The 20,464-nt window shown below is 38.7% G+C and overlaps 1 protein-coding gene across 2 annotated transcripts; it reads right to left on the bottom strand.

Annotated features, from left to right (window-relative positions):
• Nucleotides 1-746: 746 nt before the first annotated feature.
• Nucleotides 747-19,876, bottom strand: PROSER1 (proline and serine rich 1). 2 transcript variants are annotated; one of them, XM_027906239.1, is made up of 13 exons: nucleotides 19,733-19,876; nucleotides 16,294-16,359; nucleotides 15,509-15,577; nucleotides 14,977-15,071; nucleotides 12,969-13,062; nucleotides 12,353-12,463; nucleotides 11,553-11,636; nucleotides 10,506-10,584; nucleotides 10,108-10,203; nucleotides 9,939-9,983; nucleotides 5,963-7,721; nucleotides 5,162-5,309; nucleotides 747-1,072 (listed from the first exon to the last, which is right to left on the bottom strand). In XM_027906239.1, exons 1-13 carry the CDS (start codon nucleotides 19,775-19,777, stop codon nucleotides 1,067-1,069), a joined length of 2,697 nt encoding a protein of 898 aa, XP_027762040.1. In that variant the 5' UTR covers nucleotides 19,778-19,876; the 3' UTR covers nucleotides 747-1,066. The 2 variants fall into 2 exon arrangements, with proteins under 2 accessions (XP_027762040.1, XP_027762039.1); XM_027906238.1 differs by lacking the exon at nucleotides 747-1,072 and adding an exon at nucleotides 2,131-3,802.
• Nucleotides 19,877-20,464: the final 588 nt, after the last annotated feature.

Here is a 20,464-nt window from a genome sequence, read left to right as displayed (position 1 = left end):
CATCCAACTGTAGATACTAAATCATACAGACCAAGCACCCACTTCAAAGTCTGTTAAAACCAGAAGGGTGATTCTTACCCACAGTGCCAATCCCAAAGGTATATAAAAGAATCATCGGACAATGCCCACATGAGATTTGAAAAAAGTTGTAGATTTCAATTTGTCTTTTCCTGACCTTTTTAGGCCCCTTCTCATGCATTGGCTTCAGCCATTTCTCAAAGATTTCTCAGCTAAGTCCTTCCCTGGCCCTGGATTCTGCCCACAGAATAGGCGCTATTTGCTTCACACTCATCATTCCTCTTCCCCAAATCAAAATTCAGAAGACAGGGCAGGACAGAGAGCAGATTAACAGTGCTGTCCTGTTGCTTGTAGGAATGTTCCTATAGTGCTGCTCCTCCTCATGAAAGTGTCATTGGCTCTCAATAGCCGAAGACCAGGAGACAACAGGAAGCCCTCCTTTGGCTACACTTCACTAGAGCAAGAGCCAATCAAACCGATTGCTCCCATCTCAATCCAGAAAGGAAGGCAATTTGCAAGAAACAAGAACGTTCATAGCATGGTAAGTTTCCTTTCAGGCCCAGCCACACTTGCAATACTCATTTGCAAAGTCGCAATACTCATTTGCAAATAGGAGGAGGAGGAGGAGGACAGAAAATTGCTCTGTTTCTCTCATATTCACTGCAGCTGTAATTAAAGTACTTGAAAGAAACATTGAAACGCTTGCAAACACAATCCCAGCATGTTCGTAGTTCTTCCAAAAAAGATTTTATTTCAAAGAACACTTTACTCGACTTATCTTTGCAGTCTGTCAACACAGATGAAATACAGCAGTAATAGGCAACTTGAACAGTGAAAAAAATCATAGTTAGTTCAGAATTAAAGTCACACAGCCAAAGCCTTTTCCCAGCACAGGTTCAGTGTAAGGTAGTTTGCCTCAGGAACAGACATTTCCTTGGTTTTTTAAAAATGGTGCTCAAGAAAACATGAAAGAGCTCAGGAGAAATCGCCTCTTTCACATATTCCAAGGCTGGGTCACAGGAGTTTGCTACAATGAAGAACACAGACTTTATTCCTGAAGAGAAAAAAAAAATAATAAAGAATGATTTTACATCAGGAGAAATATTTACGAAATTGAATTTTATCGTAATTTTAAGCCCTGGAAAGTTCAATTTACATAATTCTGCTCAACATGTTTCACTAAGAACCAGAGAGCCCATCCAAGACATAAAAACTTGACAGTTTAATGCTTCTTGAATTATTCATTTGTCTGACACAGATGGGAGTGTGTCTGTAAAACCTATGGATGAAATACTCTTCTCTGGACGATGCGGCTAGACACCACTCACTAACTACACTGTTTCAGGAGAAAAGCATTTAATATAGTGCATTTTCACTACTTCTCACCTGTTTTAATTTGGAGAAACAAGGCTTCACAAATTCTTCGGTATCTTTGAGTTGTCCTATGTTCAGACAAAAAACCCCACACCCCACAGCCATTCAACGTTTTGAGAAAGAGGTACAAACTGCCTACTTTTTTATAAAAGCTGCATATTACTTGTTTTTTACTAAAAGGTAATGTATATTAGTTCAAACTTTGATTATTGGGGAAACTAGGATTAAAATAGGGTATGAAACTTAGGCCCACAATATGGTTACAAAATGCTTACTGACTTTGAACTGCTTTACATTTCTATCTACGGGACAAAAGTCAACCTGCTTTGATATCTATATCTCTATTTTCTCCTTCTCCAATTGATCTACAAATCTACAAAGAACAAATTATGAAAAGAATGAGAAGTATAATGAAAGATGGTAGAGATTTCTTCCACAGATTTCTTGAGACAAGATAAAATGCACCAATTTTAAAAGCAGTCCAGAGTGGAAAATCATAGTTCAACAGGTTTCACAAAATTTAAGAAAAAAGCAAGAGCACAATGTTTTTATGTTTAGATTTAACATAATATGTCAATTTGATTATTAAAATATAAAACTATCCAATTGCTGCCAAATTTGTCATCTAAAAAATTCACAGAATATCTCTATTGTTACTCTTTAGGAAGTCAGTTTCATCATTCTGGACAGAATTCTGCATCATAAAGAAATGGCATAAGCAAGACCAAACATTAGAAGTATCTTAGTAAAAACGAGTTTATTCATTTGTATTTTAGGTAAATATGCAAATAGTCAGCAAAGCCTTTTTGCCATGACTGTAAACTTTTTATTTAAAAAAATTATGTTAAAAACCAATACAGTAATTTTTGTTAACATTCTAAAAAAGTTTGTTCACATCTTGAAAGAAAATACATTAGCAACATCTCCCAGCAGAATCAATCTTTAAAAAAGTAAAACTCTAGGTGCAGAACTTTTCTACAGTGTAGTATCCTCTACATTTTAATTTAATCACATGATTGAATATTATTCATCTCTATTGTCTCTGGAACATGATCAAGAGTATATCTTAAATAGATGATACTCAATGACGCGTTACACATTGCCACAGGTACTAACATTATTAGAAGAGTGCACAACTGAATTTCACTAACAAAGCAAGACCTTTCTATATGCTGCATCATAACTCGTAACAGTTAATTTAGCTATATGCCTTTAAAATCATGTACGCTTTCCAAGGAAAAATACTAAAAAAATCCATGGTCCAAATTCTGCTCCCACTCGTATTCACAAGATAACGTAAGCACCATCAAGTTGAAGTTTATAGCTGAAAAGCATAGAGAACCAGTTTGTTTGTGAGTACAAGGGAGAGAAGAACTTGACCCATGCCTGTAAACATTCACAAAAGTCTGCAGTCAAAAGTGCTGGATAGGAAGCCTATCCGCAGTACAATTATTTCATTCACAGAGGGGTGTTGGGGGCAAGGAGAATATTATGGAACACTATTTTAGAGGCGAGTTAGAATGTTTCTACGTACTCTGGAAAGACGCATTCTTAGCTAGCTAAACCATACTCCAGTTAAACATAGTTCACTTCTACCCAAATATAGTACAGCATCATTTCCTAGCTTTCTTCTTCAGACAAAGGAGTACTCAATTCAGCAGCAAGCCCATGACAATATTTCAAAGCGTAAGAAAACCCACACACACCTCTAATCTACCCTCCCCTTAACATACTGCTGATGCTAACAGGAGATCCTCATACATACAAAGGAAATATCCAAAAAAAATAAGCTGACCCTGATCTATGCACACACAAGAAGTGTGCTTCTAGATGAAAGATCATCTACAGCTTTCATTATCTAGTTTCAGCCTAGATCTCATTCTATATTAACCACAAATACCATACAAAACATAACAGAAGGATAGGTGCTTATACACACTATTAAGCATACTTGTTCTCCCCATTCAGTTTGACAGTCAATTACCTCTATTTACATAAACGTCTGTTTAAATGTTCCTGATCCTGTAAGACACCAAACATTCGACTCTTAAGATTAAAGGAGAGTCAAGGATGCTCAGTAATTCACAGGATCAGACCCTGAATCAACTGAATGCAATCACAAATTAAGTTTGACATCTGACACAGCCTCCTGGAATAATTTTAGCCTCATGTTTTCCCCTTCTTTGCTAACTCAGACCATGCTTCCACTAATGCAGAGACAGCCTTCAAAATGAATAGGATCAGGCTCTGTCAAGCAAACATTCCAGTCTTTAAAAATGTCTGGTATTTATTGCCATCCACTCTGGGGCAGACTTGTCTGCAATGAAAATGGTGTTCCTGGTGTTGATGGATAGTTAGCAAAACCTTCAGGTTGAGCTGTATAGTTCTCCAGAGCAGAAGCAGAATGCGCCTTTAAGGAAGAGAAGAAGTTAGAAAACAGCACTGATAAAAACAAGGAAACAAACAAAAATCTGAATCAAGCAAAATTTCAGCCACAATACCAGTCCAACTCAAGCAAAAAAAAAAAAAAAAAAAAGATTCATAATCTCAAGTGTGCAAAGAACAGAGATGAGAAATGCATCTATTCACAGATGTTAAACTGTAGTGCAACTATTTCTCTGAAATACCAGAGAATGAAGAAAGCAGTTGGATTAAGAGGGAAAACACAAAAGTGTTAATGGCATTTTCTTTCCAGTGGATTAAGCACCAGCTGATTTGGAGAGCATAGCTTAATCAGGAGCTGTAGTATTTCAGTGAGTTCGAACTTCCTTTCTCTTCACTGCTCAAGTAGATAAGTGTTACTTTTACTGATTGAAACTTGTAAATAAGAAAAATTATGTTCCCTCAATTCAATCTGCATACATAGATTTCTACAGAATAAACAGATTCCTGAGCTGCAAAAGCAGCATGGCCTAATAACTTGCTGCTTCCAATCCCCTGATATTCAAAAGATATCTGACAATATTCTGCACACTGAATAGGACTTAGACACATGCTCCATTTCAACACTGATGTGTCACAAAAGAGAGAAAACATTAATTCAAGACACTCAACTGCCTCTTTTAGTATTTTGTGGAGAAGGACAGATTTCCTAATAGAATTCTTAATCAGCACAGATGCTGTTTTTAACAAAAGACAAACTAAACATATCAGCGCAAAGTCTGATGGTAGTTTTAGGTAACTTATGTAGGTTGATGAATGAAACAAATTGTTTCATGGACAAGAGATGATGAGACTACACATTATCCAAAGCCACTTCAAGCTTGTATTATAACAATTTATATATGGGAACCACCAAGAGAAAGGCACAACCACAACAGACACAAATTCAAGACAATCTGATTACATGTGTAGAATCATGTAACTCACAACAAAGGGTCCACAAAATCTGTAAGTTATTCAAATGTCAGACTGGAACTGAGCACAAATTTTGCAACTACATGGTCAGGCCATTAGGCTTAACACAAACCCAGCAAAAATTTCATTTGCATTATCTTTTCTTTGTTTTACTTCTCCCCATTTTACAAAGAGTTTTTGAAAAGGGTTTAATCACATTTACAACGTACACTGCATCCATAAGCACTGTACATCAGCCCTGAGCAAAAAGTCAATATCAGTTGTTCTTTATCATCATCCTTGTAATGAGTTCTCATGTAGGTTAGGGGTTTAAATCATTTACTGACTTGAACTAATCCTAAGAAGTTAGCACACAAGGAGATGCTCAAATGATCACTGGAAACAACAGAGTGTAAGCAAACAGGCACGTTACCTGTAGTAGTGCTGACTGTGCAGCTGCACTATGCTGCAATTCCTGTAAGGAAGATTGTGCGGCACTTTGGGGAAAGCCAGGGATACCAGGGAGAGATAAAAGACCAGGAAAAACCGCATTTCCTGGTGTCTGTAGTCCAGAAGTCAAGCTGAAACAATGTCAAAACGAAGCTATTATTAGGAACATCTGCACCATGTTTTATCCTATGTTTCCCTCTCTATAAGATTATGTCTATACAAACTAGAAAAGCACTTCTTTTTCTAAACCTCATAAGGCCAGAATTTCCAAACAGAAGCCTGACTTTACTCACAAATTACTCGTGCACATACAAACCAAGACTGTCTGAAGCACACCTAAGAAGGAAACTCAGAATTTTTTGTACTGTGCCTACAGTTCACACTCAAAAAAACTTTACAGACAAGAGCTAATGCTGAGTACTTCCTTAAAACATAGGAACATCGTAGACATTGTCTGCTATTACCTGTATGTGTCAATAGATGCCCATGTGGAATCCATTCTCGTAAAAACCTAGGAGGTGCCAAGTATCCTCATCTGGGAAATACAATCACTCAGCACCTCACTGGTTTGGACTGTCATAATAGGGACTACTGAGGACAACCTATTTAGTCACTTCTTTATCAGCTTCTAAAGACAAGTAGAAATTTACTAGTGAACTAACTTTAAAAATTATCTGCAATTACTAACTATGAGCAAAAATAACATCTACACCTAAAGTTAAATCATTTTTTTTCTCAAGAGAAAAAGAAACAGTTCTGACCTCCTTCAGAAACAGAAACATACCCAGCCTGAGCAACAAGTGCAGAGTTGAAGTTTGAACTAAAGGCCGAGGCAAACCCTGGCAGGACCGGAGCCGGAGATGGGGCTGTGGCAGCTGCTGGCAACGGTGCAACTGCTGCTACTGCAGAAGATGCCTGGAGGCCAGGGAAAGAAGGGAGAGCAGGAGTGACAGAGGGTGTGTTAGAGACAGGAAAACCGGGGAAGGATGGGTTTGATGATCCCAGAGGTCCCTGGGCAACAGAAAAAAGGGAAGGGACGGCACTGGACAAGTTAAGCGAGAAGGGTGGAGCTGTTGCTGTTGCTGAGGCGGCGAGTCCTGAGAGTACGGCAGCAGTGGAACTCACATGGGGGGCAGGCACGGCTGAAGCGGTTGTAGACGGAGTAGCTAACAAAGACCCTGGGAGAGTGACGGGGGGTGTAAGTGCTGGGTTACCAGTAAAAGCAAAGTTACTGGTTAGAGACGTAAAAGGAGGAAGTCCATTGAACACAGGGGCAATGGGAGCAGAGGAGCCATGTGGAGTGAGGGAAATGGAAGCCAGAGAACTGGAATTGTTTAGAGGAGCACTCAAAGAAGAGAGACCTGACAGCACTGGATTCAGGGAACTGGGTAAACTGACTGGCACTGAAGCTGCTGAGGTGTATGCACGCCCAAGTGCTGACAGTCCTATAGTGCCATGAGAAGGGCTGGCTGCATGAGAAGGACCTTTGAAGGCCGAGAGGGTGGGACTCATGGGTTCTGTTTTGACCAGAACTGGGATACTTGTGGCAGCTGGGGCTGATGAGAGCTGCTGGTCAGGGTTAGTAGGGCTTGTGCCATGCAAGAGGGAGGCTGATGAGCCACAGTTGACTGGAATATTTGACGGCGAAGTGGTTAAAGGTGACTGTGCAGGCAATGTTGGAGTGGAACTAGAATTGGCTACAGATGGGGATGGAAGACCTGGAAATATAGCCAGCCCAGGTGTGGAAGAACGCTGTGGGGTGGGGGTGGCTGATGGAGTGTAACATTTGTTGACAGAGGAAGTGGGAGGGTCAGAGCTTTGATTAGCAAGAGCAGATAAAGAAGCAAGCTCACTTGTCACAGCAGAAGGTAAAGCAGATGAATTGATTAATGAAGTGTCATTTGATGTCAGAAATCCCTTTAAGACAGACAAAATTGGGTTAGGTAAGCTAAGTGAACCAGGAATGGTAGTGGCAGGAGAATTAGCAATTGTAGATGGAACCGGACTAGAAATCCCTTGGGCATTGGGTGGTAAGGACAAAGGGAGGCCAGCAAAAACTGATGACAATGGAGCAGGATTATTAGCAGAAGCAATAGAAGAGGTTGCAGGAAACGGGAGGCCAGCAAATGGTGTAGTAGCAGATGCAAAAGCTTCACTAGGCGCAGGTGTGGCGCATGGAGTGGAAGAACCTTGCGGAGCAGGCATAGCAGGGGGTATAGAGGCCAGTCCAGAAAAAACGGCAGGAACAGGGGTAGAGGTTGCACTGTGAACAGATGTGACAGGAACACCAGGCAATGAAAGGGATTTGATGACAGTAGGGGTTGGGGTGGATGGCTGAGATGTATGGATGGAAGAGGAGACTTGTCCTGGGAAAACAGGAAGGACAGGAGTAGACATGTTCATCCCAGAGATATGTGGAGTTGCAGGTGTTAATGGATGGCTTATTGCCTTGACAGGTGATGGGGTAGGGACTGGAGTAGCAGCAGGTGTTGAAGGATTAGAACCATGAGGAGTAAAGAGCTGATTCGCTTGTGCAGAAAAAGCTGCAAAGAAACAAAACCAGTAAGAATGCTTGAAACTGTCAGAAGTGTTTGAAATCAACACAAAAACATTTTATACAGCACTTCAAAGTATGATACACAGGCAATAGCTAACACACAATGACTATATATAAACAATGGATACTGGAACCTATGAAAACAAACCAAAAACGTACATACAATCACATCACACAAGTCGTACATCATGTGGACTACCACTTCTTTTTAAAACATTTTGTGACATCTGCTACCTCTTCATGATCTCATGCAAAACAGTCAGATACACTCAAATATACTCTGTAAGAGCATCTAAGTGATACAGGTAAACACCCTCCCTCTAGTCCCTAATATTTCGCAGTACCCAAATCAGCATCAGATCACCTGGGCTCCTCTGCATCCACTCTCACTGAAGGTCAGAATTTCCTTCAGAACCAGTTAATTCAATGTATCATGATTTCAGAGAAGTTTAGTCAACAACTGAAGAAAGCTGATTTCAGGTGCTGGTAGTTTTCTTTCCTTCAAAATCAGGTCATTCTCTTCACTGTGCTTCCTTCAGATTTTGATTCTAAGAAGGTACACTTTTAAATTCATGTATCACACTACAGTATTAAATTAACCTGGACACTCGACTTTATAAAAAAATATTTCTAGAAGCCTTTAGTCAGGTGTCTGTAATCAAGGAAAGCACCTGCCACTAAGAGTATCAGCTTGTGTCAATCCTACAAAGTAAGTTATAGACATCAGTCAAGGTGGAGGAAAACAGGAAGGCACACTGTGAATGGGGAGGTGGAGATTAATGGAAAAAAGCTGCATTTAACAACACTAACATCTCAGGAGCCTTGATATGCCTGCCTCTAGTTTCCTGTGGAATATGAACAAGTTAATAAATCATTCCTCTCAACTTTTGTGGTTTATTTTACTTTTGAAGTAATCTGTTCAACTGTAAGCAAATCACTGATCCAACCAGTCCAACTTATTACCCACAGCTCTGTAACAGCCTCAATTTCTCTCTTTCCTCAATTCTACATATACACACACAAATCCAAAAAAATCTTTAAAATCTAGGACCTAAGTTGATATGACAAACTCCTGTTTTGTATATCTTGAAACTCTAAAACTAGCAAGTCTGCAAAAAAAACTATTTCCTTCAAAATACTCTTTTCAAAAAAAAAAAAAAAAAAGACTGCCCGGTTCTGGATTCTGTTCTTTCCTTATTCTAAGCTGAAAACTTTCCTGAAGATCACAGTTATTTAATTCTAACAGCCAAGATAATCAACGAAATACAGCTGCAATAGAACTCAGAGCTGTTATTGAATTTCTCTCCTACAGAATATTTCCTTACACTATTCACTGTATTAACTACCTTGTAAAATACATGCACACTCATGGAGGGGTATATAACAATAAAATGAGTCTTTGAAACATTTCTGTAGAACTATCCTTGGGCACAGAGAAAAGACAAAACTTTTTTTTTTCATCCCTAAGAATATTTCCAGTAGCTAAACTTATCATGGTCATTTTATCTATTTGCAGTATTTGTCAATATGCCTGACTCAACAGTCAGTAGATTCTAAGTTTCTATTTATCAAACCTAACAAAGTATTATCAAAGCCTTTATATAAGTAGTTCCTTATGGGATTACTGATTATGATTTATACTAAGCGTACAAAGTACCACACAAATAAAAACAACAAAAAATGCACAACTGTCTTTGTAAAAAGAAAGGGATCTGAAAGGTAAGACAAAAGTGCAGGGAGACATAGCTGGATATAACAGTCTGGGATAAGACATTCAAGAATCTCTGAATCTCCCTTGTACTTCTACCTTCCTATTGCAACTGCTACATGAAACTAAAATGTGAATGAGTTTTCCAATAGGTGTCCAGAGTTTCAACAACTGCAAAGATTCACTGAAGTATTTCAGTGCACTACATTGCAAAACATATTCTGATTTACTTTTTTACATGATTTCCCACATACTTATATACAGAAGAATATGAAACTTTGATAACACAAAAGGATGAATTTTAAAGTAACAATGCCTCTAAGTGCCGAATACCTGATGATTTTTTTCTTCACTTTCAAGGAATCATATTCCAACACTAGTTAAACAATTAGAGGCTTGAGAAGACCCCACTAAACAAGTAAGTTGTTAACATTTTCTGAACAAATAACAAAGATACAATCAACATAAAAATCCCCCTGGGGATTTGCAATTTACCTTGATTTTGGGAAGGTTTTGCTTGGCTGGAAAGGTCTTCATTTTCTAAACAGAGAACAACAGTTTGTTATTTAAAAAGCAAATAAAACTCCAGCAGTGAATGATACACTCACTGCAATGAACTAGAAAATCAATACCATCAATATTTTTAAAGATATGCATGTTTTACCTGATGCCACTTGATTAGCAGTGTATGGTGGAGGAGCTGCTAAGCCTGGAGCTATGACATTAGCCATTGGAACTAAGCCAGCATTGTTGTAAGCACCTAAAATAACAAATGCAATACACATCTGTTGTCAAAAGAACCCATACCTCAATGAACCAATAGGCATCTCCCGCTTTAAAAGAACATTTTCAAGACTGCAAGACATTCCTTCATCAAAAAGCTAGACCAGTTAGTCATCCAGGCTGGATGCTGGCTTTTGCCAATGTCTGCCTGAATGGCATGTGTTGTGATCCAAATTTTACTAGGAGCAATTCTCTTGAGAGAGCCTGACATTTGACACACTACTTAAAAAGCAAATGCATAAAACAATAGCATCAAGCTAGAACACATAGAAGACTTACTTGGTGCAATAGTTGCATGTGGTCGACATGGTGGGATGGGGTATGGAACTGGTTTGTGCGGATTGTACGTTGATGGAGCCTACGTAAAAAACAAATGGAAAGGGCAATAGTGAAAGTATTACCTAATGTTTCTCAGACAAAAAGCTAACATTCAGATACTACTACATACAGGCATTCTTCACTATAAATATATGTGATATGAACTTTATAATATGCATAGTCAGTGCAAGTATTTCACTCTTTTCTGAGAAGAATGAAACAAGCATCACTTTCTTACCAACTACCTTAAAAACTCCCTGAAATCCCTAACGTGAGTGAAAAGTAGATTAAATTTCAATTTAAATTTTAATATGAAACTGAGCAGAGGTGAGAAAGGGAACTCCTTTCTGCCTTGCAGTTCTCACACTCTGCAGTCTTGGACTGAGTTCTCATTTTAAAGATTTAGCACATTCAAACCTAACCAATATTTCTGAAGGTATTTCTGTATATTTCTGTACCTTTAAAATAATATAGCTTTTAGGAAATATCTCATAATAGAAGTGATAATAAAACATTCAAACAGTACTTCAAAAGAGTAACAGGTTCACTGAAAGTTTGTCCCAAATGTTTAAGAATTTTGAAATAGAGATCAGCTGTGTTGTTAAGAAACAAGAAGCTCCTTCAAAAGCACTGCTGTAATTCAACTGCCCGAGATATAGACATTTTTGTGTCCATGTAGGAAATCCACAGAGGTCAGCTCATGATGGACTACTAAAAATGCTTTTAGCTTTGTCTTCTGCTACTGTAATTTAAATTCTGTCTTCAAATGCACATACAATGTATCAAGCAGAGAATCCTCCTCTCCACAGCTAAAAATTACAGCTTATTTTCAAGGTAAATAAAAACATAGTAGGTCATATTAACTTTATTGTAGAAGTTTAGCCTCAATTAAATTGCTGCTCTACAATCTTCTTGCAACATGAGAGCATTTCTTAACAAAGCCTCATTGAATTCGCTGGTGGTTGTTTTGGGTTAAGTTTCATTTATTTAGTTATTTATTAGACATACTGGTTTGGACGGTCCAAGTATACGGGCCGCTATTCCCTTTCCTTCATTAGTACATTCTTCTGTGTCCTTTTTGATAGGGGTTCCCTGAAACAAAAGAAAATTGAACAAAGTATTAATTTAGAAGCAAATACTGATATAAAATTTCTGGCATATTTCACCTTTTTCTACATATAATTTTTAAACTTCTGAAAGTAACCATGTTTGCCAGAAAAAAAACAACAGTGCTTTAGGCTTGTAAAATGATGAGTAACATCATTCCAATAGCCTGGTTTGTAACACTGAGCTTTTGTAAAGAGAGGCATTTTAAACAGTCCATGTTGATGATGGAATTCTGCATTTTGACTTGTGGATGTGATAACTTATATTTCATAGTCCCTTAAGCATTCACAGAAAATACTTAATACGGTTGTTCAAGAACTACACTAAGATTAGCAGTGGTACTGTAGTGACCATATTAAGCCATCTGATCAACCTACCAGTAAGGCCCTTTACACATCTCCTGATTCTGCCAAATACTGCTGGATTTTACAATGTGTTCCTGATATGAAAAATGTCTAATTTACGAAGTAATCTTTACTTCAAGCACATAGAAAGAATAGGCAAATAAAAATAATGCAAGTTCCCTATAAATGTGGAATGATGTATTAAAAAGCAATCAAACAAAAAACTTCCAACAAATGCACATTGCTTTTGACCCCAGTCCTCCTTCCATGTATATCAATTTTAGTTTTGGTTATACTACAGTAAATCCTAAATCAAGAGCTCATTTGTGAAAAGCAAAAGCATAGGATCATACTTACGGGAAAAATTCCATTTATGCGGCTTGGTTTGCCCTTGGGATAAGGATTGCCAGGAATCATGCCGCAGGATGATATCATAGCATGAGGAGCCTTACAACCTGTCTTGGAAGCCTGCAAAATAATCAAGAAAGAACATTATTCTCTATCAATTGAATGCTTTAAAGGAACTTTACTATTTCATGACATTTAGACTGCATGAAGCAACCTACATGGAACAGCTGAAATCTTTGTCTCAAATCTTTTTCCAAATAATCCAATTAAGTGTAAGGTTCTGCCAAAGTCCCCTTTACTTTGAATAACTCTACTCGGACCAGTTCTGCTTAGACTGAACTTGGGCTTAAGCCCTTGGTGTTCTCTAAAACAAACACAAACTGTTTCCTTCAGCATTGGTTGCAATTCTGCGCTACCTTTTCCATAAATTCCTAACACCTACAGAAACTTCCCCTTTTGTTCCACAGGCATTACATAGCTCTTAACTTTTTGCAGTTGCTTTCAGCTTATCTTTCACCACCAGTTCTCAACAGTCATCATGCTAAGTTCTGACCCCACAACGACTGTAAGACTGGAAACAACACTGTATTTGACAGAACCAGGGATAGTAGTGTATCTTGATTACCTGCTCCAGAATTCTTCTGCATCTTTTCTTCTCTGACATATTAATTCTGAATAGATCTTCAATAAGGCGGTAATTCTGAGCATCAACAATGTTGCTACAAGGACAGTGACAGACAATTACTGCCATTCCATTTGCACAAGTAGAAATAATACACCACTGAAAAGTGACCAACACTTATTTAGCCACTACCCAACAGTACATAAAAAACCCCCATAATTAGCTCAGATCATACCATTACTGTTATTAAAGTAAAAACCTCCAGCCTAAATATGGACTTCATATCTCTAAGTAAATCATGGTATTAGAAATAAATATCAATGTGGAACAATGGATGATGATGGCCAAACTTTATTGCAAAAATAACTATGTTGAAAAAAATAATTTTGCATCATAACAGTTTGTTAGAAAGCTTTAATTGCTACCAGCACACAATTCCTCAAACAGCAGAAAACCTGCAGCTACTCAGTTTGCCACTGTTTCTTGCTCATCTGGTAGAAAAACAAATTTTCATCTAATTTACTCCAGAACAAAAAAGATGAACTCCAGGCAGTTCTCTCCACATTCTGAAGAGCTAGTGAAAGTCTTCAGATAGTTCCAAAAAGTACTCTTCCTCTCCCCAAAACAACACTAGACACGCTAGGAAAAATAAAATGTGTGAGTACAAGGAGACCAATGCCTGCTTCTACCTGCCTTTTTTCAAAATCCTGATCACAGCATCATTCTGTCAAATATTACCTGTGCCATCCAAACTACTAGAAATACAACATGGTACCAAAAAGGAGGACTTCTCAAAGGAGGATATTAGACAAAAATGAAATCAGCAGGATGTTGAATGAAGACATGAAAAACGTCTCAAAGAACGTTATTAAAATGTAAATGAACTTTCAGCTTTGTTCCCTATTTCTGATTAACAAAGTAAGCAGCATATAGATTTGGGTTAGGATTTCTAATCAAGGTTCCCTTATTATGCTCTTGTACTGTAGAAATTCAACAGCTAAAGAAGTCACCATGCTTTCCACCACATGAGCTAAGTTAGCCACTGAAGAGTTCTAATGTGCCACTGACTAACTTTCCTTAGGCTACCCTGTTTTGTTTTGGTCTGAAATAGACTAGGAGCATTCACATGGCTTCCTTAAACTCAACTGCAAAAGCCAGATTATGTCTATATCCTCAGTCTTAATTGTTTTATGGGCATCTAGATCATGAATTTATATGCCCCAGAAAGTTCAAGCAGGTTGTAATATACAGCATTCATAGGCAAGGCAGATATACTTTAAGCAAAAAAAAACCAAAACAAAACAATCCCAAACACAGCAATATTCTTATAATAAATCCCCTGAGCCAAGCAGCAGAGTTCTAACGTAAACATGCGTAGGTAGTAGATCCTTTGAAGCAGCTGTGTTCAGTACAAAAAAACACAACTTTCTCCATAAACATGGAGTATCTATACATCTTTTATAGACCATAGATTTGTCAATTTAAGAGATCTATTTACTTAACTTAAAAGGCTTTTCAAGGATAGGGACATCTTCCACTAGCCCCAGTTGCTCAGAGCCCCATCTAGCCTGACCTTGAACACTTTCAAGGATGGGTTATACACAGCTTCTCTGGGCAACCTGTCCCAGCCTCATAGTAAGGATTTTTTTCCTAATATCTAATCTAAACCTACTCCCTTTCAGTTTGAAGCCATTCCCCCTTGTCCTGGCACTACATTCCCTTGTAACAAATCTCTCTCCATCTTTCTTGTAGCCTCCCTTCAGGCACTGGAAGGATGAAATTAGGCCAACTCCAAGCCTTTTTTCCAGGCTGAACAAATCCAATTCTCTCAGCCTTATGTCTACTTCTAAAATGTCTACTTCTAATTCTTCTAATTCACAAATAAGTAATGGATTTGTGCTTTACCTTAACCAGGTACAGTGTCTCCTTCTAGAAGTATGTAAAGTTTTATATACTCAAACACTATCAAAACCAATACAAGTTAAGGAAATACAGCATCAAAGATACTTACGAAGCTAAGATTTCAAGGGCAATAAGTTTATCTTTACTGAATGTGAAGCAGTTGAGAATATTAACCATTTTTGATGCTGGAACTGCCACTATTTTCTGACAAGAAAACAAGAAAGAAAAAAAGTGCACATAAAATAAAGCAGTAAAATTATTTTAAACTCAGAATACAACTCAGTAACAACTTCACATGGTGTGTTTTAGTAAACACTTAACAGTCTCTCCCTTCCATTGGGAAAGAGATCCTATATGTAAATTATGAACAAGCAGCTTCAAACAGCACTTGCTCAAAGCGAAGAAATCAGGAGAGTTAACAGTAGTTACAAAGGGTTACATCTCTTCCTGTGATACATAGGAAAGTAAAAGACACTTTAGTTAGAAAAGATACCCTGAAGAAGCAGCAGATGAAGAGGAAACTTTGAAGATTATAAAGGGTACAATGAGTCATCAGTTGCAAAAGTAGATATCACAAAATTAAAATAAAATTTAATTATAAAATCAAATTTATTGCACAAGATTATGTCACAAGAACTTACATGTTGTAGAGCCTTTATTGCCTTGAGCTGTGGTTCAGCCCAGGAAAAGTATCTCAGTAACTCAACAACCTGCAACAGTAAGGCCTTCAATTAATCTTTTATATATACTAAAAATGCATGCTAAGAGCATCAATATGATCTTTACATTTTTATAGTACAGTGGTATACTGCTAAAAAAATTCGTCTGCATGTTTGATTATCAATGCCTACTAGCACCTAATTGTTTTTATTTCTAAGTAGGCACTTTTAAAAAATCTGTTACAAGACGAAGATTTTCCATGGAAATATTTAAAATATATACTTACTACTCTCTATATATTAGCATATATGCAAAACAATGAGCCAGTATTACAATAAAAAAAGAATCATCTATCTCTGGAAAAGCTTATAAACATTCAGTATCTCAAACAGCATATTTACCAAATATGCACCAAAAAAAGTCAGCAGAAAAAGCAACAGGAAAAAATCTACATAGTATCAAAATAAGTTGGATAATTATTACTTCATACCTGTTTAGACAACACATGCAAAATAATTCTAAATTCCATTATGATAAATTTATACCATTTTCCACACACAGCCAAAAATGTAGTGACTTTGATGACAAAACAACTTGGAACTATTTTTTCACTGTTTAATGCTGATATAATAACAATGAATTAAATATTCTCAGTTAATAATAAAAAAGCTAATATGTTCTGCTTTGGTACAGTTGGAGACAGCCTGTATTAGTGAATACACAAAAACAATAGCTCTGGTTAAACCCATGACAGTATTGACTTTACCTGTTCACTAGAAAAGTATCCATGAACATATTCAATAGCTTTTAATTTGTACTCAGTCAATACAGCCTAAAAGATACAGAAAAAAAAGTTGTACAATTAGTCCCCCCAAAATTATAGTTATAGCACAATCATCTACTAATTTATTAATCTAAAAATTTCTGCTCCTACAAAGTGACATTTGCATCAATCACACCACAGCATTTTGAAGTAACAGTATATTCCTTAGATAATTGAGAACAGTGAAAAACAGAAGTGATTTCATTCTTCTGTTTAAAAAGTTACCCATTTTTTATTGAGTTCATGTTGCTTTTTTATTTTGTTTATAACTACTGAGAGAACATCATCATCATCACTCTTCTTTTTGCCCCAAAGCTTTATATCAATTTTACGTTAAACAGTTGATTATTCAGACAATCTCACTGTATGTTCTCTGTAACAAAGTAGCAAAGCATCTTACTTCAGTGAATTTATGAAGGGACTGGATAACAAGTCTGTACAGAAACAATTAAGATTACAGCAAAGCTTGCTCCAGAGGTGGATGATGTCTTATCATTACCTTTCAGATTTCTAACTTTAACATGCAATCACACAAAACAAATAAAGCGCAGTACTTTGATGCAGCACTTTTCCTTTGTGGTGAGACAGTTCTGTTGATAACCATGTGAGCTACCTAATAGCCAGGACTTCTTTCCTCTCCTCATACCCAGTCACTGAGATGGGTACAAGACATAAAGAAGACAGGAGACAGCTGAATTCCTGCCCAAAACTAGTGCAAACACCTTTCTTCCCCAGTTTCCAAGTCTCCATCTACTGCGAGATCTCATGCGTATTCTCAAATCACCTTCAGCTTCACTCCCACGCCCATTTCTATCTTCTTCCCAATAGCCCTACAATCTACTCCTACTCTAAATTTTTTTGTTCCCGTCCCTCCACACAGACAGACATGAAGGCCTTCATCTCCGCAATCTGACTGTGAGTAGCACAGGTGCACGGAAACTCACTTGGATACTGTTTGAGGCAACTATCTTCCCTTCTGTACCTTATTAAGAGACAAACACTATCAGACACACTGAAGCCACAGAGGGAAAAGAATTTCTCTCTTCATACTCATTTTTTTCTTCTGTCCCTTCCTTCTACATGTATTTTGGAAAAGAGCATGGTATGTCATATTTTTTTACCAAAACAAATGTTACTTTTCTTTCTTAAATCAACAACTGAATGACTTTGTAATAAGAACATAAACAGAAATTAATACTATGTATATTTATGGAAGAAACAACAAACAAAACCCCCAAAGTTTATTTTGATAATAATCATAAATACATATGGGGAAAATAATACTAAGCTACACAGGAAGACATTTAAATATTTGTTCCTCCTAAATGCAGGACTGAGAATGAAACACACTAACACAACTAACTTATGAATCACAAATAAAGAAGGTTCTACCACAGAGCTAGAAATGAAGCTTAGACAAAAACATAGCAGCAAAGACACAAAATCAGCATTTGGGCAATGAATGTTACACTGCAACAGCACAGCTATTATTAACACAGCACAGCACTGATCCTTAGATCAACTGCAAGTTAGGCTTACAGGAATACAGGCAGATAGCATAGAGGAAACATAATTGCCTAAAATCACATGTCAAAACCCTTTTGTCTGAAGTCTTTAGTAATCACAGAGCGTATTCTAAAGGACTGCACTGCAGTAGCAATAATTGAAACATTACTCCCTCCCACCATGAATTCTCACAGAAACCATTCATGCGCAAGTTGTGCCTTAATTTTTTTGTTGTTGTTGTTCTCAGATTTTCCACATAAATTCTTAACTGGGAAGTTCACATCCTGAAATATCTTATTAGCCTGTCACGTTTTTAGCTGGTTATATACATACCTATTTTATAAGGGAGAATTTATGACCATGACCTTATGCAAAAATGCTAGTAAATGCAGATGTGATAAAAAAGACTCATCCCTGGGGCTTCTGCTGCACACTGATTTATACCTCAGTATGTTGCAAAATAATGATATGGCAACTGCAGCCATTGCTGGGCCTCATGCTGAAGAGAAACTGAACTGCAACTCAAATCTAGTACCCAAGTCCAAACAAAGGAAATTAACCTTTCCTAGACAAACCAACGTAACAAAAAGGCGCCCTCTTATTACAAAAATGCTAAGGATCGCTTTTCTGCCACGAGGCAATCTTATCTGAAACAAGCCCTTCATTTTCACACCAAGATAGCTTTAGCAGGATACATAACTGTTTACTGTGACACTTCAATAACCTCTGCTTAACTGCAACAAAATACATTGTTACAGACTTCTACTTCCCATGCAAAACAGGAAAAAATAATCTCAGACGTTCTGGTTTTTTTCTCTCTCTTTTTCCACCTCCAGCATTTCGGTAACTATGCCAACCACTAACAGCTAGCTTTCCTGTTAAATGCAGGCCTCTATGCAGAGAGAGAGACCTGTCAAACACCAGGAAGCCCAGGTTTCTATCTCTAATCCCCACAGCTAGCAGCTATTTTGCTCCATCAGTTTTTAAAGAGGGGATGCAGAAACACACCTTAGAGCAAGCATCAAAATGTGGGATTTACATCCTGGAGGAAGCTGTGCACACACTCCTAAGCTGTGAGAGATGTGTCTTCCAAGGACTGCTGAGTGCAACTTTGAAATCAGCTCTTATGTCCTATTTGTGCATTGTATCTCTTAAATCACCATATAAAAGCTGTATACCTCACATTGTCTCCGATCAGGCCAAGCAAAGGCAGCCCTTTTCCCCAAATAGGAGATAAATGTTTTTCCTTGACAATGACAATGCTGCAATAACCTTATTCAAGTGCTTATTTCAAATAGGGCTCTTGAGGCACACGTAGTTCAGTGGCACCAGTGTGGACATCCAACGTCAGTTTTATGAGACATTAAAAACATCTTAAAGCGAGGAAGCATGTCACAGCAGTTTTACACTGTTATATTCGACACACAAACACTAAAATACATCAGCAATACAGGATTAGTTCTTCACAACGTGATGAAATTTAGTCTGTATTGAATCCTGAAGGGATTATTATAGAACACAAAAACCCTCACCTCGTGTGTTCATCAAGGGGAACAGAATCATAGAAAGTTAAGGAGTTGGAAGGGGCCTTAAAGACGATCTAGTCCCAAGCCCCCTGCCATGGACAGGGACATCTGCCACTAGACCAAGTTGTTCAAGGCCTTATCCAACCAGGCTTTGAACATTGCTATGGCTGGGGCATCCACAAGCTCTCCGGGCAACCTGTTCCAGTGTCTCGCCACTCTCACAGTAAAGAACTTCTTCCTAATATCTAACCAAAATTTCCCCACTTTCAATTTGTACCCATTACTCCTTCTCCTAAAGCCTATAATCAAATTATTAAACTAATATAACACACAAAACGAGAAGCCATTACCTTTCTAATTTCATCCAGCACGGTTTCAAATGATTTCTTATCCATCTTGATTAGTTCATTCAACGCGTGGAGGAAATAAAAAATAAATAAATTTAAAAAATTTTTTTAAAAAGGAAAAAATCTGGGCTACGGTTTAAGAATCTTCAAGCATACAGGGAAAAAAAAGAATGTAACAAAAATAAAAGTCAGGGCACTGAAGGCGGCCCGGGCTCTCCTCATCCGGACACCGAGACAAAGGCTCCCGCCGGGCGCCGCTCGGAGCGCCGCTCTCGGCGCGTCCCGGGGCCGCTGGGACCGGCGGTGGGAGCGGGAGGGCGCGGGGCTCAGGGACGGGGTAGCGGCAGGAAGGGGCGGCAGCCGCGGCCGCTCCACTCAACACGCGGCTCCGAGGCCCGGCCGGCCCGCGCCCGCCCTCGGGGCGCCCCCGCAGCGCATCGCCCTGCGATCCCGGCGGGCAGAGCCGGCGCGGCCCCGAGCGGCCCCCGGGGAAGGCGGGGAGGGCACGGCAGGCGGGGAAAGCAGCCCGGGAGCGGCGCGGACGCACCGACAAGACACCCCCTCCGCCGGTCCCGCCTCCCGCCGTCGCGCCCCTATAGCATCACAGCGCGGACCGAGGGCCCTTCTCCACGCCGGCCGACGGCAGCGATGCCTGCGCAGGAGCGGCGGGGACTCGGGGCGGGCTCGCCCCTCTCCCGGCCCCCGGCGCGGCGCCGAAGCGCTGAGCGCTCCGGC

The sequence above is a fragment of the Empidonax traillii genome, unplaced genomic scaffold (genome assembly GCF_003031625.1).
Source record: "Empidonax traillii isolate 1590-97213 ecotype Southwest subspecies unplaced genomic scaffold, ASM303162v1 scaffold1264:size140996, whole genome shotgun sequence".
Classification (NCBI taxonomy): Eukaryota; Metazoa; Chordata; class Aves; order Passeriformes; family Tyrannidae; genus Empidonax; species Empidonax traillii.
The sequence above is the reverse complement of the archived record's forward strand: the minus strand, read 5'-3'. Positions and strand labels throughout refer to the sequence as shown.

Excerpts from the sequence above, each read along its gene's own strand:
- PROSER1 (XM_027906238.1), bottom strand. The coding sequence starts at position 19,777 with ATGGATAAGAAATCATTTGAAACCGTGCTGGATGAAATTAGAAAG. Across the intron at positions 7,722-9,938 it reads AAAACCTTCCCAAAATCAAG|CTTTTTCTGCACAAGCGAAT; the intron begins GTAAATTGCAAA and ends GTTTCTTTGCAG. Across the intron at positions 5,310-5,962 it reads GCACTTGTTGCTCAGGCTGG|CTTGACTTCTGGACTACAGA; the intron begins GTATGTTTCTGT and ends ACATTGTTTCAG.